Source organism: Bombus pascuorum, chromosome 2, assembly GCF_905332965.1.
Source record: "Bombus pascuorum chromosome 2, iyBomPasc1.1, whole genome shotgun sequence".
NCBI classification, from domain to species: domain Eukaryota; kingdom Metazoa; phylum Arthropoda; class Insecta; order Hymenoptera; family Apidae; genus Bombus; species Bombus pascuorum.
The window spans coordinates 19,587,844-19,609,237 of record NC_083489.1 but is presented as its reverse complement, the minus strand read 5'-3'; the positions used below and the strand labels follow the sequence as shown (position 1 = coordinate 19,609,237).

At 29.7% G+C, this 21,394-nt stretch overlaps 5 protein-coding genes across 9 annotated transcripts; 3 read left to right on the top strand and 2 right to left on the bottom strand.

The window, feature by feature from the left end:
- The first annotated feature begins 619 nt into the window (after nt 1–619).
- On the top strand, nt 620–8,798 carry LOC132904497 ((E3-independent) E2 ubiquitin-conjugating enzyme UBE2O). Of its 3 annotated transcripts, none has more exons than XM_060955051.1 (9): nt 620–1,195; nt 1,478–1,651; nt 1,729–1,887; nt 1,944–2,600; nt 2,691–2,901; nt 2,984–3,167; nt 3,258–5,239; nt 5,317–5,688; nt 7,861–8,798. In XM_060955051.1, exons 1-8 carry the CDS (start codon nt 974–976, stop codon nt 5,679–5,681), a joined length of 3,954 nt encoding a protein of 1,317 aa, XP_060811034.1. In that variant the 5' UTR covers nt 620–973; the 3' UTR covers nt 5,682–5,688; nt 7,861–8,798. The 3 variants fall into 3 exon arrangements, with proteins under 3 accessions (XP_060811034.1, XP_060811035.1, XP_060811033.1); XM_060955052.1 differs by having other exon boundaries at nt 5,905–8,798; XM_060955050.1 differs by having other exon boundaries at nt 5,317–8,798.
- A 426-nt stretch (nt 8,799–9,224) lies between these two features.
- LOC132904504 (uncharacterized) lies at nt 9,225–11,095 on the top strand. Its single transcript, XM_060955065.1, has 3 exons — nt 9,225–9,574; nt 10,088–10,171; nt 10,244–11,095. Exons 1-3 carry the CDS (start codon nt 9,532–9,534, stop codon nt 10,411–10,413), a joined length of 297 nt encoding a protein of 98 aa, XP_060811048.1. The 5' UTR covers nt 9,225–9,531; the 3' UTR covers nt 10,414–11,095.
- Nucleotides 10,504–16,985, bottom strand: LOC132904501 (splicing factor U2AF 50 kDa subunit). 3 transcript variants are annotated; one of them, XM_060955059.1, is made up of 8 exons: nt 16,812–16,985; nt 15,841–16,070; nt 15,492–15,752; nt 15,254–15,404; nt 15,106–15,161; nt 11,852–12,133; nt 11,128–11,292; nt 10,504–11,059 (listed from the first exon to the last, which is right to left on the bottom strand). In XM_060955059.1, the coding sequence occupies exons 1-8, from the start codon at nt 16,831–16,833 to the stop codon at nt 10,928–10,930; spliced, it is 1,299 nt and encodes a 432-aa protein (XP_060811042.1). In that variant the 5' UTR covers nt 16,834–16,985; the 3' UTR covers nt 10,504–10,927. The 3 variants fall into 3 exon arrangements, with proteins under 3 accessions (XP_060811042.1, XP_060811043.1, XP_060811044.1); XM_060955060.1 differs by having other exon boundaries at nt 15,266–15,404; nt 16,812–16,984; XM_060955061.1 differs by lacking the exon at nt 16,812–16,985 and adding an exon at nt 16,507–16,793.
- A 642-nt stretch (nt 16,986–17,627) lies between these two features.
- On the top strand, nt 17,628–19,064 carry LOC132904496 (ankyrin repeat domain-containing protein 40-like). Its single transcript, XM_060955049.1, has 3 exons — nt 17,628–17,892; nt 18,071–18,369; nt 18,479–19,064. The coding sequence occupies exons 1-3, from the start codon at nt 17,720–17,722 to the stop codon at nt 18,835–18,837; spliced, it is 831 nt and encodes a 276-aa protein (XP_060811032.1). The 5' UTR covers nt 17,628–17,719; the 3' UTR covers nt 18,838–19,064.
- On the bottom strand, nt 19,006–20,894 carry LOC132904493 (ribosomal L1 domain-containing protein 1). Its single transcript, XM_060955044.1, has 3 exons — nt 20,274–20,894; nt 19,444–20,009; nt 19,006–19,250 (listed from the first exon to the last, which is right to left on the bottom strand). The coding sequence occupies exons 1-3, from the start codon at nt 20,735–20,737 to the stop codon at nt 19,054–19,056; spliced, it is 1,227 nt and encodes a 408-aa protein (XP_060811027.1). The 5' UTR covers nt 20,738–20,894; the 3' UTR covers nt 19,006–19,053.
- Between the last annotated feature and the right edge of the window lie 500 nt (nt 20,895–21,394).

Genomic DNA, 21,394 nt, shown 5'->3' with positions numbered 1-21,394 from the left:
AATAAAAATATGAGGAGAAAGTCTCCTGCAGATGTGACTTATGGGTCTTGTTCATGGGAAAAACCTGCTATCTCGCTAGCTAGATAACCTGCTTTCTCCATAATTAGTAAGAGCGTGCAATAAACACAAGGACTGTTTAAAGGACCCTCCATAAACCGGAAATACTTATATGAATAGAGATTAAAAAGATTCGGTTTATGGTGATTCCTTAGGTTTATTTTGCGGGTCGATGTAACAATGTGTAGGCCTTGGCGACCAGGTGTAAGGGACGTCGCACGGACCATCTCGCACGACGTAACAAATATATTTAACTGACAATCAATCCTGTACATATACAGAAAATTGAATAAATTCATTAAAATTTACGCATATATTAATTTAATACATATAAATAATATTAATGTATATTAAATTCTATATTTCTCAATAAATTAAAAAAATAACCCCATTAAAAAATCCTTATTTTTTCACAAAAGCAAAGCACTAATTTCTTGTTACTTCAAATAATTATGAGTTATACATCTGTCAAATCGTACATGGAGCCGCTCCCAAACAAGATAAATTTATCAACTAAACTTTACATACATATGTGCATGTATCATATGTGCATGTATCATATATACACATTTCATACGCAAACTATATGTAAATGCTTTATAAATATGTATAAATGTATACTTGATAAGGTACATATTAGATAAAAATATATTTTGACAGATGGTTTGAAATGACGATTGAGAAAAGATTGAGAACAATTCTCGATTTAGGAAAAGTCGATAACATCTCGATCAGTGAGAACAATCAAAACTAGTCAAAAGGCACCTAAAATCAGTAGTTTTTAAGTCGGGGTTGGGGTCGGGTTTGGGGTCGGAGCCAAGTTCCTTGCTTGCGACGTGCGCCGTAACCATTGCGCCGTGTAACCTTCTGTCAGCCGTCGTCGGCAGAGAGCGAGTATTCAGTAATCAGAGGAAAGATGGCTACGAACTTTAGCGTAGAGTGTCAGTACTTTTACGAGGATGTCGTCTATCGTGTGGATAAGAAAGGTAACGTTGTGTTCGGAATTGTTATGGAAAATGACGACCAAGATTTATCCGAAGAAAGTTCTGACAGCGAAGAGAGCCAAAAGAGGAAAAAGGGCGAGATTCGCGTGGTCTGGCATCCCTCCGGTGTCGAGGAGTTGGTCAGCTCGAAGAAGGTATTTAACAATTAACACGATACGTAAATACATCGCTTAAAAATAGTAGACTATATATAAATTGGTTATTAATATTTCATTACATTATTATCTTTTTCTTATTGTATTTGTTTCTAATTCTATGAAAAGCGACACCTGTAATACCAACGAATCTGCAATTGAATGTTACATTCAAATTTGAATCCATATCTGATATAATAACTGTAACTGTTTATTGTTGCAAGAATATCAGGTTTTGTAACAATGAATTTTTTATTTATTTTATTTATTTTTTATTTATAGGTACATTTAGCAGATAGAACACTTATGCCAGGAGATGTTGTACGTCGTATGATCAAAGGAAAAGATACACAGAGAGGATACTGTAGGGATATTGAGCTTACTGCCTGTGTTCAAGTGATTGGTACTAAACAAGTGCTTACCAATATTAGAAGTGAAGATTTAGTTCCTTTGGAAGTATGTAATCATACATTTATAGCTGTTATTTTTATCAAAGTAACTCATACATCATGATTAATAGTTTATGTTTATAGGAATTTGCAACGGATATAGCTGTTTGTATGGACTCATGGGTTGGTGGCATAAAAATGGCAAATTTTAAATTGTGGCTTACTACACCCGATGGATCTCGTTGTGTCATAAATGAAACAGATTCTCGTGTTTTAGGACAATTAGAGGAGAGACGTGATAATGTAAGAATTAAATCCAGAATAATTATTTGATAAAAACTACAATGAAAATTTTTTAGGATAATGATTTTCCTCATTCTTCTGAATTTTATCCTGGTCAAAGTTTGTGGGGACCAGTTCACTGCCTAGAAGATGCACAATGGATTACATGTACAAAAGAGATGAAAGCAAAACGAAAATCTAAACCACAGAAACTAACAAAGGTAATTGTAGAAAAGGTAGAAACAGATTGGGTAGGAGTGCATTGGCAGTGTAGAGCATATTCAAAGGATGGTGCTTGGTCAGATCAAGCTCAACCAAAATTCGTAGTTGAAGGAGAAAATTTGAAGAAACTAAAATTATTGAATGTTTTTGAACCATCTACTGTGCAAGTGGGAGATCGAAACTTTTATGTCATTAAAAGTGATGAAAATGTCATTACGCGAGAACAATGGAGAAAAAAACAAAGAGACATTTTTCAAGTTCCTAAACATAGTCCAAAGAAAACACGTCCAAATGTCAGTGTGACAAAGCCAGTTGAAGATAGAAAAAAGGATAAGGATAAAGATAAAGTTAATGAACAGCAAACATTAGAAGAGAATGCTCATAATAATATTAACAATTTACAAAATATTACAAGCAATAATACTCTAATGCCTCCAGTACAAAACCAGAATACTGAAAGTTCAGATGATTGGGACACAGAAGATACTGAATCACAAAGTGACAGTGCTTCAGTAAGATTTTTTATTAATTTTTTCAATTAATATCTAGTCAATGATAAACGTGAGATAATGAATGAAGATAATAAATTTTAATATTTCCAGGTATCTAGTGGATGTTCTAGCATGTCATCCATGGGTAAAAAGAAGAAAAGCCCCGCTTTAATGACAAAGGTTCTGAAAAAGAAAAAGTTATGCAAGGCAAAGAAGAAGATTCCACCAGTTCCATTGATTCCAGGGACTAAAATTGTTGTGGAAACATTGTCTACAAGTACAAAAGCTAATGTTGTATGGCAAGATGGTTCAGTAGAATTTGGTAAATTTTATAAATAACTGTTTTGATGATGTGTTACTTTTCAGTAATATAAAATTTGTGTAACTTCTATTTTTGCTTTTAGGTATTCCATCAACACAACTTTATCCGATTCATCACTTAGATGATAAAGAATTCTTCCCTGGTGATTTTGTAGTTGATCAAAAGGAAGAGTCTAGAATGTATGGTGTAGTTCAAAGTGTTGACCATCAGGGTAGAACAGCTAAAATAAAATGGTTTAAAACATACACTTCTAGTCAAAGTCCACAGTAAGTATATTTACTACTGATACATTTTTAATTATAACTAATGAAATTTATTGGAAAAATATAATATTAAACTTGATAAATATTTGTTAGGCCAACTTTACTAGAAGAACGCGAAGTCAGTGTATATGATTTAAAAGATCATCCAGACTTTCAGTACAGACCAGGTACATTAGTAATTCGAATAGCTAATTTTGAAGGAGAAGATGCTGGATGTACTGCTGGTCAAGTGCTAGATAATTATCCGGAAGGACGAGTTAAAGTGTGGTGGGTTGATGGACATGTAAGTATGTGTTGGCCTCAAGATTTGTATAAAGTAGGTGAATATGATAGTGACGAAGGAGAACTCTGGGACGATGTATCGTCTGACGCGTCATGGGAAACGGAATTGGAAGACTGGTATATCGCCGATACCGATGGTACGGAACAAACAGAATTAGAAAACATAAAACCAAAGCTAGCTGCACACATCGAGAAAGCTCGCATTGCAATGTCTAGACTGGAAGAGATCTTCACTCAAAATCCCTCACTTCAGACAACCGAAGTTATGAGAAAATTATTAGAAGTTTATAAAGATTGTCGATACATGGATAAACTTATGGGTACCTCTTTCTTCCATGAATGTCATTTTCAAGGACTTCTGGAGAGAGTCCGAGAACGTGGTCGTGCAAATGTAGCGCAACGTATGGCGGATCAAGTAACAAGATTATTTACGCATAAATCTGATGGATCAGAAGAAAATATAGAAAAAAACAATATAGAAAATTCCAATAATATACAATCAGGAAGTAATCCTTGTGAAAAGATCATTACCACTGTAACGGATATGACAGAATCCATCGATCATAAAAACGACGAAGCCACCAATAAACAGAACGTAAAAGGTGAAGAATCAATTGATCGTTTATTTATTAATGTTAATCCTAATCCTGAAGATTCTGGATTGTATTCTGCAGAAAATTCAAAGAAAGAGTCGGGTTCGAGTGATTCAAGTGGGGAATTTCTACTTAGCGAGGATGTGAACAACGTAGTTGATCGTTCAATAGAAAAACCAGAAATGAATAAAACTTCCAAAACTCAGATGCACATAACAAGTTCTCATGTGGCTAGTTCTCAAGTTTGCGTTAAATTGTGCACTTTAATAAAAGCTCAACTTGTACTAGCGCATGCAGAAGTTTCTAGACGATTTGGGTTATCAAAGATGTCATTATCCGATGCCGAAAAAGGATCGTCGCCTTTGAAGAAGCAAAAGAAAGAAGAAGAAAAACGTATAGAATTGTTACAAGAACCATCAGAATATTCCATAGAAATTCCACCACCAATATATACAGAAGGAGAAGGATTTTCTATAGAAGAGACAGCACCAGATAGTCATAAATTTAAATTAACAATGTTTCAGCCTACAGATCCTACAAACTTTTTCAGAACTGTTTCCAAGGAATTAAAACTTTTAAAAAGTTCACTTCCACCCGGTATATGGGTAAAGGGATTTGAAGATAGAATAGATTTATATTCTGTAATGTTTCGTGGACCTGAGAAAACACCATACGAAGATGGTCTTTTTCTTTTTGATTTTCAATTATCTGCCGATTATCCTGCTGCTCCACCACTTTGTCATTATATTTCTTACTGTAATGATAGGCTAAATCCCAATCTGTATGAGGATGGTAAAGTTTGTGTAAGCTTACTTGGAACATGGTCTGGTCGTGGAACGGAAGTGTGGACAAGTTCCTCAACCCTCTTGCAAGTTATAGTCTCGATTCAAGGCCTTATTCTCGTACCAGAACCATATTTTAATGAAGCTGGATTCGATAAACAAAAAGGCTCTCAACAAGGGAAAGAAAATTCAAGAATGTACAATGAAATGGTTGTACTAAAATTGGTTCAAGCACAGACTAAGTTATTACAACATCCACCACCTGTATTTAAAGATATTATTATTAGACATTTCAAGAGGCATGCAAACAAATTATTGCAACGTTTAGAGTTGTGGATGGAAATTTCTGAACAACATAATAATCAACACCCATTATCTCCAGTAACACCTACTACTTTTAAACAAATATCTGACGTTGGTATGTTGTAATTTTTCTTTCTTTTTAATCTATGAAAACTTCCAGTCGATAATTTTAATAATTATTCTTTTATCTAGATAACAAAATTTTACCAGAATTTCCATTAATACCAGCGTCTAGAGGTTTCTGCATAACACTTCGTAAAACTTTAGCTATATTCAAAGAAGTGCTGATTAAAGAGGGTATTATAGAAAGAAACAGCGACGTACGTACTTGGGAAAATATCAAGGAGCAAACAAAGAGCGAAGGTCATGAAACAAGCAAAACCGCTGGCAGTAATATAATGGAACACGACAGTAAAAAAAAGATCAGTGAAGGAAGTTCCAAATTAACTCCAAACGGTAGCCTATCAAAGGACCGTGTATCATCTTCCTCCACGAATATTTCCTCTACATCACTAAGCGAAACGAAAAAAATTACGTTGGATCATACCATCAGCTAGCCACAAGGTAAACCTAAATTTAAACCAAAAAATTTAGTTCGTAAAAGATACACGATTATTCGGTAATACATTTAATTAATTTATTATGTATATGTAATATATATATATTATTATATATAATAATATATATATTAATATATATATTAAAGATATGTTCAATGATGTTCGCGGTATTTATTTATTAATATGAACACCACTACTAACAAGCGATAACTTTTAACAGAAACGCCGCTGTCATTGCTCCGCAGCTAGAGATATTTGTTACTATAAAGTAACCACATAGTAACGTAATAAATACGATCATATAGGCATGTATGAACAAATAAGATCTTGTTCTTGTATACAATTTCGTAAATTTCTGAGATATATTACACAATTTAATTTATGATGTTATATAGAATATATAATAATAAAAATACATATATGTATATTATATATAATATATAATATTATAATATTTACGAATATAAAATTAATATTTGGTCGCGGGATACTATATATGCATTTAGTTCTATAATTCTGCAATGAAAATAGAGGGCGTTTCTCAAAAACGTAGTTTGACTGAATTATTAAAACAAAGAAACAAGGAAGGAGAAAATAATGTCAAATATTGAATAAGCGAAAAAGTATTGTCACTGCATAAAAAATGAGAAAAATTAAAATGAAGAAATAAAGTAACCAATAAAAGGTAGCAATACGTTAAGCCAACGTGAAAACACTTCGCAATAGAGTTTAAGAAACACGATAATAATAGTTAATAATTCTACATGCATTTCAATGAATACAGTCGAGTAATGATGCCACCAACCTTACGAAAGAGAAATTCATTATCCTTCAAATATCTTAAAAATCATTATGCCATCCAATAATACAATATTTCAAATGAAATTACATGATTTTGATTGCAAATAGGTTGTAGTTTAAGCACAAAAAGATTCGTATTTAGATGAGAAACCTATGACAATTAATGTCCAATGTTATAGACACTTCTAACGTAGTATGTAAATTGTAAACAATTTATTATTATACATTCTATTATCTACAGTCAAGGAATTCTCTTTATTGATAATTTGTTTGGTATATTTATAGGAAAAAATTATTTTTGTGAATCTTCCGTTTTTGTTTTGGTATATATAATATTTATTCGATAATAAAGTACTTGGTGTTGTCATGAACATTTGCGGAGAACATTAGTACTTATTACACAACGTAAGCGTTTTGCAGTATTACTTATATTTATTTTTTCTTTTTGTTTAATTTTACACTTCTTTGATGTAATAATAGAATATATTTGTTTCTGCGAGGGATTCATGTTTCTGTAAATTTAAAAATGAATGCATATAACTAGGAGTACGAAACTTAATACACTTGAGACGAGAGTATGCATTTTGAGATTATTGCATGCAACGAAGTAATCGAAGAACGATTAACATGTTAAGAATAACGTTCAGCTTTGTGTTTTTTACTTGATATTATGTTATATAATCTTGTTTTATTTATATATTATTATATTTTATTTATTTTTCGTATTCCAATTTTAAAATATATGTACAACCCAAAATAATTATTTATGTAACTGCCCAGTTATTTTATTAAAGGAACAGAATTCCATGGAAAACTTTTTTTTTCAAGGATGTCTTATTTGCTATTATATTTATACACTTCTAAGTTCAATTTATTTATATATTGCATTTTTTGTTTATTTATATGCTTATATTTATATGTTAATAAACGACGTAAAAATTTATGTTACTAGGTGGTGTTTAATCCTATTAACTGATTACTCGTGAATATAAATGCAAATTAAAATTGTATTGATCATTCGAATAATTATTTCTTTGTGATATTTTTACGGTACCGGATATGTACAGTATGTGCGCGACTTGAAACATTAATGCACAAATTCATGTTCCACTCTCGCGCCGAAATGTAGTCAGCTTTAAAAAAAACAATCAACAATTTAATGTGTACGCATCATATACATTTTATCTGCATGTTCTTTCCATTATATCGATTTGTTCTTTTCGTTGAATATCTACCAAATATATATATATATATATGTAATAGCACAGAATTTGCGTGTTAATGAAGGATATACGATCACGTAGTACTGTACATGTCGAAGTGTATCTCTTCTGCTGTAAATCAGTAGATTTGATATTCTTCGACCATATTGCAGTGTTGTCAAGCAATCGCCATAAAGTGCGGCGACTTTGGAATTCTTGCGCCAACAAGGTGCATACAAAATGGGTACAGACAGAGACAGGAAAGTAAAAAAAAAGAAAACATGTGTTTGCGCGAACGTTTCCTCAAAATCATGTGGTGCTGAATACATAAACAAAAAAATGAAAGGAAAAAATCACAATTATACCAGAGAAACTGCAATCTCTAGGAAAAAAGAAAAGGGAGAGAAAATGTATTAAGTAAAAATGATAGCTAAACTAGATGAAGAAAATAACGAGAGGGGAAGAAGCAATGCGAGTACTGTCTTTTAAGGCAGAGAAGAGCTTGTATTGTGAAACGTGATGTTTTGGAAAGCCTTGTATATGTGCCAGCTATTTCTATTTACATTATGATGGTAATTATATCCGTAAGTTGCATAGAGCTTTATTTTCGCCGTAAAATTACTTTAATATTGTATGAAAAAATCAGATGGAATATATTTAATTATTCGAGTCAACATATAAACTGTCGATACCAACATTTTAAATGCTGCTTCAGTAACTGTTTCTCATGATCCTTTGAAACATTATACATACATATAAAGCATACTAAACTACTGATTTATTTTACAAATTTAGTTCGTAAGTATATGTAACTATTTTGAAAGTTAATTCAGATATATTTATATATTTAATTTAAATAGAAATATTTCAAAGGATTAGTGAACAACTACATAGAATATTATTATAAACCTTCTAATATAAGGCATTAATCTTAACTATATCTATTTCATGTATTAGAGAAAGTATCTCATTTGATGTTTAGTTGAAGATCTTTTCTCGTTGGTATCGACCAATTTAATATATTACAACGATTATGTAATGATCTATCACTTGTAATTTGATTTCCTTGATTTTTATTTAATAAAAAGTTAGTATGTGCGATTAAAAAATATTAACTGACTATAAATCTTTTCTGTTTCATAGATCCTACCCATACTCACCTGAATCTTCGACCTGCACTCCCGATAATCTGCTTCATATCCGAACCGTCAAATTCCAACTACATTCTGGATTTCCACATTTCTTTAGGCGATTATTCAATGTCAAGCACGCAAAAAATTTAATTTTTAAATATTTAAATCGCCTTAAATCATAGTGTACAATTCGGATGAAGTATTTTATATAAACTTGTACATATATTATTATATGCTTGTATAAATTTATTTTAACTAAATCAAGTCGTTTGTCATATTTACTTGAATAATTATTTATTACTAAATTATAAGTATAATTTATTTTACTTTTACCTGTAGTTACAAAAAATTAAAGAAAGAATTAAACAAATTTTAATACGTGTAAAAGATATTAAATATTTACTAACACAAATAATTGACAGAATTAATAAACAGATAATTAAGAAATTTAAAATACCAATTAACAAAGATAATTTGTTTAGTGCCCTCATAAGCGCTCATACAAAAAATTCTTTTTATCTCTTGTAAAAATGCGATAAGATGGGTTTCCATTTGTTATCAAATATCTTATCAAAACGTTGATTCATACGTTCGTATCCACATCCTCATCTCTGACACGATTCGAGCGTTATTCACCTGCTTATTTCACCTGCAAGTGTTAATTTTGATTCTAATCTACCTATAACGTGGTTAGTTTTGGTAAAAACAACAATGTGTTCTAAAAAGTTATTATGCTATGTTGTTATTGGCCTATGTAAGTATATAAATTAAATTAATTATATTTCAAATACAATACTTTTAAAATAATTGTTATGTACAATTAAATGTATTTATCGTGCACTGATGAAAAAGCAAAGAATCGACTTGCATAAAATATAAAATATTTGATTATAATTCTAGAAATCTTAATTAAAATTTGTAAATTATATTAATCCTAAAATTATATCTTAATAAAATAGTATTAGTAACAATTATACACATACATACATGCACACGATATACGTATTTATGTCCTCGCTCCAGAATTTTCTAAATAGTTATATAAGAATATAAAACACAAAATTGAAATAAATGAAAAGATATACATTGAATATACGTAATACATTATTAAAAAGATACATTTATAAATGTAAGAAGTTGTAAAATATATTAGTGTGATCAATAAGAATATGAATAAGTATTTATGTAATGACAATACAAACTATATTGGAATATTATTTCTCATTCTTTTTACTTTTACATTTTTATTTATTAATTTTGTATATAGTAATCATGGGAATCTTTATGGATGGAGTTGAAGCAAGACGTAAAATTTTGAAAGGTCGAAAAACAATTACTAGACGTTATTACTGTAAGTAAAAAATATAAAAACAAAATGTGGGGAAGATGATGTGTATAATAATTAAATATATCAATTTTTTAGGGGGAACCGCAATACCAGCATGGTCCATAGTACTTCTAATAGGAATTAGCATACTATTTGCTGGCGGTGGACTCTATGTTCTATTACAAAAATTCGTGGTTGATAATGCTGATACTGGAGAAAGCCATGCATCATACCAACCTGCATTGCAAACAGAAACTGCACCTTAGATATCAAATACACAAAAATTTAATTAATGTCCATCGTCCATTTACTTTGATATGAACGTAAATCATATTAAAATGTTTTTATACAAAAAATTATATGCAGTATGACAATTTATTATTTATTTTTATATAATTCTGGCATTTAACAATGGATTATTTCAATCTCACTACTGATTAACGTAAAGAATGGTGTCGCTATTTGTACAATGGTATCCTTTTATAGCATCTCTTTTTCTTACTAGCAATTTCATAAATTATGGTTTATATATGATTATGTTATCGAAAGATACGTAAATTACAATTACCATTTAATGCACAGTATGATCAAAAAACAATTACATTCTGTTTTGTACATTTCAATAAAAGAGTTATTAATTTTTAGATTCTTTAGATTATTCATTTAATACATATATATATAATATATATATGTTTATGTATATATATGTACTTAATGAATATATGTGTATATATATATATTATACACTGCAGTCAATTATGAATTGGTATGAAAGAGAGATTAAAATTCTCTGCGGTGATACTTATCAGGATCAAAATATGATGTTACAACAACGCGATTGTTGAATTTTCGTCCTGTAAGAGTCTGCTGTGCTTTCTGACAATCAATCACACTATTAAATTCGACAAATACCTGCAACATTAAGAAATTTATTAATATATTTTTATATTATATTATATTATATTATATTAAAAACATACTTTTCCACATCCAGGTACATCAACACCTTCTATAGGTCTAGGTATTTCCACAGATCGGACCACACCATATTTATTACACTCTTCCTTGATGTCTTCTAAGATATCTTCATATTCTTCTTCTTCCATTAATTCTTCAGGTGTTACCATATTTAGCAAGCAAAGAACCTACATATATGTCATAATACGTTTTTGTTAAATGCAATACGTGTGTGTTTTATAATGTATTATTAAGAAATTATGATTCAATGAATATAATGAAAAAGGTAAACCATAGATATTGGAAAAGTAGTAGGCTATACATGAGGAACTATACAATGAGAAACTGGTGGAATGCTGTAGGGATTATAGGTGAAAAAAGAAAAAATGAGGTACAGTGCTTAAGAAACAGAGTATCAAAATAATCAAAGAAACATAGGAACAGAATAGAGCAATAAAAAAAGAAAACTAAATAATACAAAGGGATAGGAGGGGATGTAAACATAGAGTTAGAAAACCAAAGACAGTAGTATAGTACAGGTTAAAATAGAGTATAATTTATTATAATAAGTTGGAATGGATGATAAAAGGGCCAAAAAGAAACAAGAGAATCGTGAATCGTAAAAGCATATGATATTTTAAATAACTTATTATCTTAAAACTAAATTCATCCTTTGGATATATATATATATATATATTTATATTACATATATAAATTTATTATAATAAAAAGTTATAATTATCTTACCTCAGTTGCTGGCCCACTTGTGCCCACCATTGATAACCCAGGCACCTGAATTTGAACTGGAGCTTGTGCACCAATCATAGGGTTCTTGGCACCTACGCTAGCTCGTTGAACAATCAGTTTCTTGTCTCCTAGCTGCATTCCATTTAATCCAGCAATTGCTTGATCAGTCATGGACACGTCAACGTATTCGCAGAATGCATAACCCTTGGATAGACCTGTAGCTGAATCCTTTACTAAATTGAATGCTCTCAGTTGTCCAAAACTCATCAGTAACTCCTTCACCTGTGTTGTAAAAATAACATTATTTATTTAGTCGTGTAATATCAATATAATTTAAATTCATATAGACTATGCAACTTTTAATTTTATTACAGTTCTCAACATAATTAATAAACACAAATATTCCAGATTATCATAATGACTTAACAGATACAGCAATTTAACACGTTTACTGCATATCGAAAATCTAGGACTTTACTAGGTGCTGCTCCTAACTCAACGAATTTTAAATATATCACAAAAATCCGATCAGCAAAAGCTGCAATAGACTAATTACTTATGAAAATGTATGAGTATAACTACAATCAGTACTGTTGTGTTTCGTGTCACCATATTTCACATTTATACTTTTAGAAAAATAAGACTTTGTAATATAAATAAAAATATAATATAATAAGTAATATGAATACATATAACATAAGATGAAATATCGTGAATAATAAGAGAACAAAATAAAATTATGTGACCTGATTATAAGTCAACAGTGGCCGGAATTCTACAATTACCGTGATCCAGCCTAATACAACTTAAATTTTACACCAATCTGATAGGAGTAGACTACTACCTAACATGTAACTTGTACACATATATGAAACTTCAAATACAACTAGGCGATACGCAGACAAACGTGCTAAATATCATTATATACTTCATTTTAATCTCTTAAAATTAAAATATAAAATTGATTTATAACTAAATTAATAATGTAAAATTAATTTTGGAATAAGGTAGTAAGTCATAATATTATAACTTAAAACTAATATGAAAGTTGCATAATCAAAAAATAATAAATTTAGTATAATTTCATATGTATTATATCTCGCCTACTCGAATTCCATATAATATCTTCACTTAATGTCTTTTTTACATATAAAAGTTTTACTCCAGTCTGGAACAGATCTTTGTCAATGTTTTAATCAGAATACTCTTGCTCTTCAAACGTGGATTTCCCTCACATTTATTTTTGAATTCTCTCTTCAAAAAAACATGTACCTTAAAGTTACTTACATCTTTCCATTCCCAAGAAGTAACTGAAAACTCTGAAGCAAAGATAACAGCATGTTGCATTTAATGAAAACTTATTTATCTGCACCTCTAGGAGTCAAAACTCCCAGGTAGTTGTGATCTATGTAACTTTATAATAAGTGCTTGTAAACACTCTAATTCATATCATCAAGATATGTAATTGTAATCTCACATATGATTGCTTAAGCCATCCAAGAAATTATATGCTATTAACTAAGGCATTCTAACGAGGACTATATCATTATAAAACCATCAGGTTCGTATATTCTTATTATGTAGAAGAATAAATTACTATTTTAAATAATTATAGAGGTAATAAGAAGAAAAATTCCCATCAAAAGTATTCCCATCAAAAGTCTGTAAAGAATATCACGTATCAATTAGCGTTACCTATTATATTATTAATTATTTGACGAGTAAGCAACACGCTATTATCAATAAAAAGCTATCCAATTAGAAAACGCACCATTTGTTTAGAAGAACCGAGATCTTCTGAAAGGGGCTGCAAAAGTCGCATAAGCCCAATACGAAGGCATGAAAATGATATAAGTACTTGCCTCGAGGGACTGGGCTAGCCTCTCTCCAGGCAGTGTGGTATTTTGTCATGTTCAGTAGTAGTAGTAGTGGTAGAAGTAGTGGTAGAAGTAGTGGTAGTGGTAAGCAAATGCTTTTGATCGGCGCAACCCTAAGCTAAGAAATGGGGAGAAAGGGCACTGGTATCAGTCCACAGTTACTATATAATAACCAAACGGTTATATTTCTTTGATTGTATTATTCCATCAATGTATCACTTTAATAACACAGTATTAACTTTTTCCGGCGTTTAAAGTTCACATGTACCGATTTTTATTTTTCTTACTTTCTCTTTGCACTTTGTCTTTGTATTAATGCACATTACTGATACTCGAACACATAAATTCGTTCGCGTAACCTGTAAACGTATCAAAGCACAAGGACGAAGAGCTGTAAAGCCTGTAAAAGCCTGTAAAGAAAACAGCTGCAAGAGAAAAGATACTCCTGAAAAGAATAGGTGCCAAAAGACTTGGAGCTGTTACCAGATGCACATAAGATTATGTGTTGACCCTGTAATCCCATCAAGACAAAAAACAAAAAAACTGATATACTAGGTAAAATTGATTGGTTTGTCTGTTGTAGTCCTAAAAAATCTTTTTGTATGTAATACCACTGCATGAAAACAGGCTCATTCTGTAAGAGTTTCAGATGTAAAAATACGAAGAACCTTTACTTTTGAAGAGTTCATCACCTAACAATTCTGCATGACTGCTTTGAGTATAACTATTTCTCTTCTCCCCTCCTACCCCTTCCTTTTTCAGTCATTTATTGAAAAATTTCGTATTCCCTTGGCTGGGTCCACGATGTTCCTAGAAAGACTGTAAAAGAAATGCGACTGCTGCGACTGCATGCCACCTGAATGCTGCAACGCCTCTAACCAATTTCCTATCCACTATCTAATCATGGCGCTTCGAGAAGAAATACGAGAGATGAAATTCTACATTGCCCTTAGACTTCACTGAACACACAACTGGAATTAGAATCCAAGTCACCTAGCTAAATATAACCTAATCAACGCTGGAATCCAATGGATACACATACATACCTCTATGGCATTTCAGTAGATGACACATCTTCGTAAGTTTGATCTCCGCTAAATAGCTAAATACCTATGTAATAATTTAATCCTTTGGTATAACTCACAATGCTGAGAACTAGCATATATTCAAGGTAATCCTACAGCATTGTTATACAGCAGTGCAGTTGTTTTAATCTCTGATGCCATTTAGATATATTTAATATATTTATTAAAGCTTTTACGAAAAATATTAAATAAATATGAAATAGATTTTAATATATACATAGACATCAGTGAATAAGAACTGCTTCCAAAGGTGTGCAATTAATAAAACTATGTTGTAGACTTGTTTGCATACCTGTTCCTCATTCAAGTAATTGGGTAAACCACCAATGAAGATCTTGTGAGGAGAATCTAAAAATCAAATATTACATTGTATTTTACATAATATTAAAAGCAAATTTTTAAACATACATAGAAATATAAAGAGTATGTATAAAACATACCGGGAACCGTACCTGGCACGTTCATACTTGGATTATCAGTCATTCCTGGCATTGGTTGATAATCATGTGGTCTTCTTATTTTCAAACTCTGTCCTTTGAAGTTGATACCATCAAATGCCATAGCTTGTGTTGTTTCATCTATCGAACGAAACTAAAAAAAAATTTCATGAATATTTTGTCATGAAACTATAAAAACTATAAATTGTAAAACCTTATTTTCAAATAAACTTTGTTGTACCTCTAAGAAAGCAAAGTTTTTATCTAAATTGATCTGACATGCTAATACTGGATTTCCAGCAGCTTGAGCAAGACCAGATAGATGCATTTGTTGATTAAAGAACTCCATCATTTCTTCTTCAGTCACACCAAATGGAATGTTTCCTACATACAATCTCCTTGCTTGGCGAGTTATCGTACTACCAACAACTGGCACAGCTGCTTGTGGTGTATCTGCCACAATGTTTGCAGGAATTTGTCCTGCAGCTTGCATAGCTTTATACTGTTATAATGCAAATTAAAATTAAACAAATCTCCAGAAAAAAACTAATTTATTTTGATAACTAATTTAATAAAATTCAATATATTACCTGCAAAGGAGTAATATGTTCAAATCCAGGTGGTGGTACATCCCAATAAAGAGATGGCTTCCTTCTTCTAGAACTGCGGCTTTTTTTAGGAGAGCTACTTCTTTTCCTATCTCTTCTATCTTTAGAACGTGAACGAGAACGTTTTCTACGATCTCTACTACGAGATCTATGTCTCCTATCACGATCTCTATCCCTATCCCTATCTTTTTCGCGGTCCTGACGGTCTCGATCTATCAATACATAAATATATAAATATACATATAAATACACATGATTTCACATTGTTATTAATAATAAAAAAGCTATTCATATGATGATTAATGTATAACATATGAATTTTTCCTAATGGCCTTTAATATATTTTTTTAAATTATTATATTTAAAATTTTATAATTTTGATATAAATTAAAAACTTCCATACAATTTCATACATATATCAATAAGTACCAACTACTATTTGTGTATTTAACTTGTAATATACATATATGTATATGTTATATGTACTTAGTCATTACCTACATTTGAATGATTAAAATTACAATCCTAAAATGTATAATTAATAATTCATAATATATAAAAAATATATAATAGAAATTTTGAAGAAAGTTGATGAAATAATATATAATTATTAATGTGATGTAATACTACATATAATGAAAAATGTACCCATAAGAATGATCTTCGTAGATGCTTATTTTCAGGTTACCGATAAACTCACAAGATCTTGCAAAAAATATTTAAACACTATTTTATTCACACTGAAATTAAGTAAACGTTGAATAATTTGAGATCTTTTAAGAAAGAAATATTGAAAAATAGTGCCTCAAGATATGTTGACTCTTTTTGGGAGTATTTCTCCGGCCATTACGATCACTCACTCGACTTATTTACCTGACTGTAACGCGGGAACAATGACGAAAAAGCACAGTATACTTGACAAAGGTTTCTAAAGAGACCTTTGAGATATTTACCTCCATTATAATCTTCGCCCATTATTCAATTACTTAAAACGTAATTTTATTTTGAAGAAGTAATAATATAAATAACAACGAAGCTGACGAATGTCAATTGCTCTTAAAACAAATTCTTATTCTAAAATGGCGATAGGCTAAGTAGATGTTAGCTAGGAATAATTATTTTGATACAATATCTGGTTCCAGATGGCGTAAGATTCAACCGGAATTGATTTCCTGGTATATTATTCTGATAAATATTTAAATATAAATGTATTAAATTTTAATCAGCGTAACTTGTAAATTTATAATTTAAAATTTCCCAATATTTAAACAACAACAGTAAATTGAAATAAATTTTTATTATACATAGTAGTACAAATATTATATTATACAATATTATTTTATTCAGTAAAAGATTAAAAACATTAAATTAATACTTAATTTGAGATATCTTCTATCAAAATAAAATCAAATAAATAATTGGATATATTTTAAAAAGTTTAACAATTTAACAAAAAATTGCAAGAAATTATAACATTTTGAATGATATATATTAAATTGTTAAGCAAAAATGTATCTAAATAGTTTCAGAGTAAAAAATTATTCTTATCAAACATTTTACAAAAATTTTCATATTAATTATATTCAGATAAAACTGATATGGCTAATTATTTATGAGTTCATATCTTTTTTTTAAATGAATCTGTTTGTTACGAATGAAAAATCTCAAATATACTTCAGTACTCTAATTTAAAAGTTTTAAAATTTGTAATGTTCAATTTATCTGATGTTCCTGTAAGATTCTTCTAAGCTACCACTCGTGGCGCTTAGATAGCGACTGAGTTTGAATCTCTCAAACATTTGTATTAAGTAACGCCATTCTTTGTATTTGTACATTTCAAAATGTCCTAGATAAACTCGAAATGGAAAAAAATGTGAAATCCGTAGACTTATTTAGAAGTTATGATAACATGGAAAATAAGAGAATATTAGAGGAGCGGTTGAGGAAAGCAGCCTGTGTTGGTGATACAGACGTTGTTCAAGAATTACTTAATTTAGGCGTCGATGTTAATGCACGACACTCTGTTAATGGATGGTATTTCTTTTTTAATTTATTATATGCAATTCTTATATTTTTTTCTAATAACTAATAGCAAAAATGTATAATAAAAGTAAAAACATACAATATCTTTCCTTGTATACATGTAATGAAACTGAATGGCCTTGTGTCAAAAATATCAAAATAATGACATAATTAGCATTTTTCCTTTAAGGACTCCTTTACATTGGGCATGTAAAAAGGGATACTTAGATGTAGCTGCCTTGCTTTTAAAAAATGGTGCAGATAAAAATATAAGATCCGAAATTGGAGAAACTCCAGCATTTTTGTGCATCAATCCACAAATTTTGCAACTTCTAGATATGCCTCTAGCTATGCCAACTGATTCTCAAAGAGTCCTAAATGAATCAGTAGTGCACAATGTTATGCCTAAATATGTAAAAAGTGATTATGTACATGGAGCTATAGATTCAGGAATTCCTAGAGTAAGAAACAATGGTTTATACCAAGATGGTAAGAAATTTGTAATAATTTTATTTTTTGTAATTTTAATGTTTATATATATATGAATATTAATAACTCAAGATAATGAAACAGAACATTAAATCTATCCTTTTTTTAGAATTAGTATTAAAGATTCGTATTGCTGATGCCCCTGACCCAGATTTTATAGAAATTGAGTTACCACAAAGTGATTTGACATATCAAGCATTAATTTGGATATGTTGCCAGGAATTAAATGTTGAACCCAACCAAATTGTAAAATTAAGAAAACTGCCCAATACTAGGTTGAGAAAAGATGAAGATATTCAACGACTTCAAAACTTTCAAGAAATAGAAGTTGTTACAAATACTGTAAACACATATAAGTACATGCAAAATACCAATGGTATTTCAACAATGGGACATTCAGGAGTAGTAGCAAATCCAGCAAATGGGTACCAGAGTATTTCTAAGAAAGATCAGACTATTTTATATTAATTATTGGTATCATATATCGTTTTTCTTCTTTTCATATGTAATTAAATGAAGAAAACTAACATTTAAGTAAAATACAATATATATGTAATTAGGTATGTCAAATTTAAAATGCAATAATTAAACATTTTTAATATAACAAAGTACTTAATGTAATAATAAGTAGAAGGATAATTTTTTAACCTTGTTTACTAGATTTAATAAAGTAATAAAAAATAATTACACTTTTTTATTTGTTTTGTTAATGTCTCTTTGGAAAAGAACTTTTCTTTTCCTTTTAACAGTAATAATGTTTCCTTCAGGAGTAACAGTTACACGAACAATACCAGGTTTAGTACTAAGTTCTCCTGATACATTATGATATGCTTTTGGTCTCTTAGGCTGCACTATTGGCACTCTAACCAAGCATTTATTTTCTAAAAATAAATAAGAAACACATTAAACATACATATAATAATAATTTATCATAGTCAGATTGTATGTCTATTATAAGGAGGTTCTTTGGCACAGCATATTGATTTACTTACACACTAAGTTTATATAAAAATATAATTTTTATAAGAATTTTCCTATAAAAATGAGAATTAAATGTAATTAATCAAAACTTACTCAATGTTGTATATATAGGGAGACCAAGGCTAGAAGATGTTTTAATACGAATAGAACGAATATTAGCCCAACCTCCTGGGTAGTTTTTAGATAAATAACTGCACGTTGCTAATATATTTTCTACAACTTCTTCTTTTTTCATAGAGGTGTGTCCAATTTGAATTATATGAGTATCACCATAAGAATGTATCTGCATGACAGTTTTCCTTAAAGCATAATCTATTTCGTGTTTTAAATCTTTGCTATGCATTCGGATGGATGTTGGCAATTTTCTTTTCTTATAAAATTCTCTTCCCAATAAATGAGATAAATGACCAGCTATTTTTCCATCTACAAGAAAATGATCATAGCTACCAACAAGCTTCCTTTTTAATTCATACTGATCATATTCAGTTTTTACTTGATTCATTGGTATTATAGCCTTTATTCTTGTATAATTGTGTTTACGTAACAAGTTTTCATAATATTCTATCGTTGGTTCATAATCCGTTCGTCTACCTCTTCGAAGATCACCAACAAAAAGTGCAATTTCGTCATTTGATGACACTATCGAATATGGTAATAATCTACAAAATAAATTGAGTGATAAATAGTGTTTTAGTAAAATTAATCATACTGATTATTAAAAATAAAAATGAACATCATTTGTGACTTTATAATCATGGTTCCTCATAAGGGGACCTATTATATATATATGTTATATATATATATATAATCATTTGTGACTATATATTGTACATATGCATTAAATCACATAATATTAATATATAAAAATGATTTTTTATTTATTTGAAAAGATACATATAATTAATGTATAAACGTAAACTTACATTCTGATACATCTTCTTGGAGTTTTAGGTACTCTAATACATGTTATTTGCATAAATATTGATTGGCTCTCGTCATCAAACAATGCATTGTTATTCTTCAATTGTTCTTCAGTCAAATGATTGATCACGCTAATGCATTGTGATATATGTTCTTTTGACAAATCACTCAAATTTAAGCAATCTGTATTTTCTTTGTCACTAATCCTATCTTCTCTTTTTCGCTTCCGCGATTCTGTAATCTCAGAAATTGCTTTTGTATATGAATTATTTTTTGTCTTATTTTGTACATTATTTTTTTCAGAAGATTTTAATGTACGTTTCAATGTTCTATCATTGATCATTTTTAGATTTTTCTCATTTCGTGATTTTTTATTCTTTATGTGGCTGTTAACTTTCGTGTTCTGTGCACTTCTAACTTTCGGTAATTCTATATGTTTTTTAATACTTTTACGAGTAGTTACCATCTTGTACACATGGAAATTACTTATGTCTACTTTTCCGAATCTAAGAGCGGAAACGGAAACGATTCGGTTGATAACTTTCTTATATTATAGCGCATAGTGCCAACCATAGATCACACGCAAGTAAAGAAGGTTCATTCATTTCTAACATTTTATTCGCTACAATAAAAGTATATTTTTCAACCTCTTAATAATTAAAATAAATTATCCTAGTACTTATATCGTCCCTCGAGGTACGACAGAATAAATGAGATATCAATAGATAATAATATTTACATATAATTAGCAATATATATAATCATTACTGCTACAGTAAAGACAGAAACTAGTTGTATCCGTGTAAAAAATATGTTTATGCATGCATTATTCGTGCATAATTAAAGAACAATTGCGTATCGGTTAACTATGACATAAGTAATTATTTAAAAATGTATATTGGTTAAGTATAGTTAAAATATAACTTTAATTAACAGAAAATAAAAATATATATTTTAAAAAATTCAAGTTAATTGTGTTATATATTAAATATTTCAATTAGGGAGTCAACCTACTTGAATTAAAATGTAAGAACTAATTGTATAGATAAAAGTTTGAAACTGTTACATGTACATGTAAGTAATTTTAAGATTAAGATATTGAAATTTTTCGATTTAAAAAGGT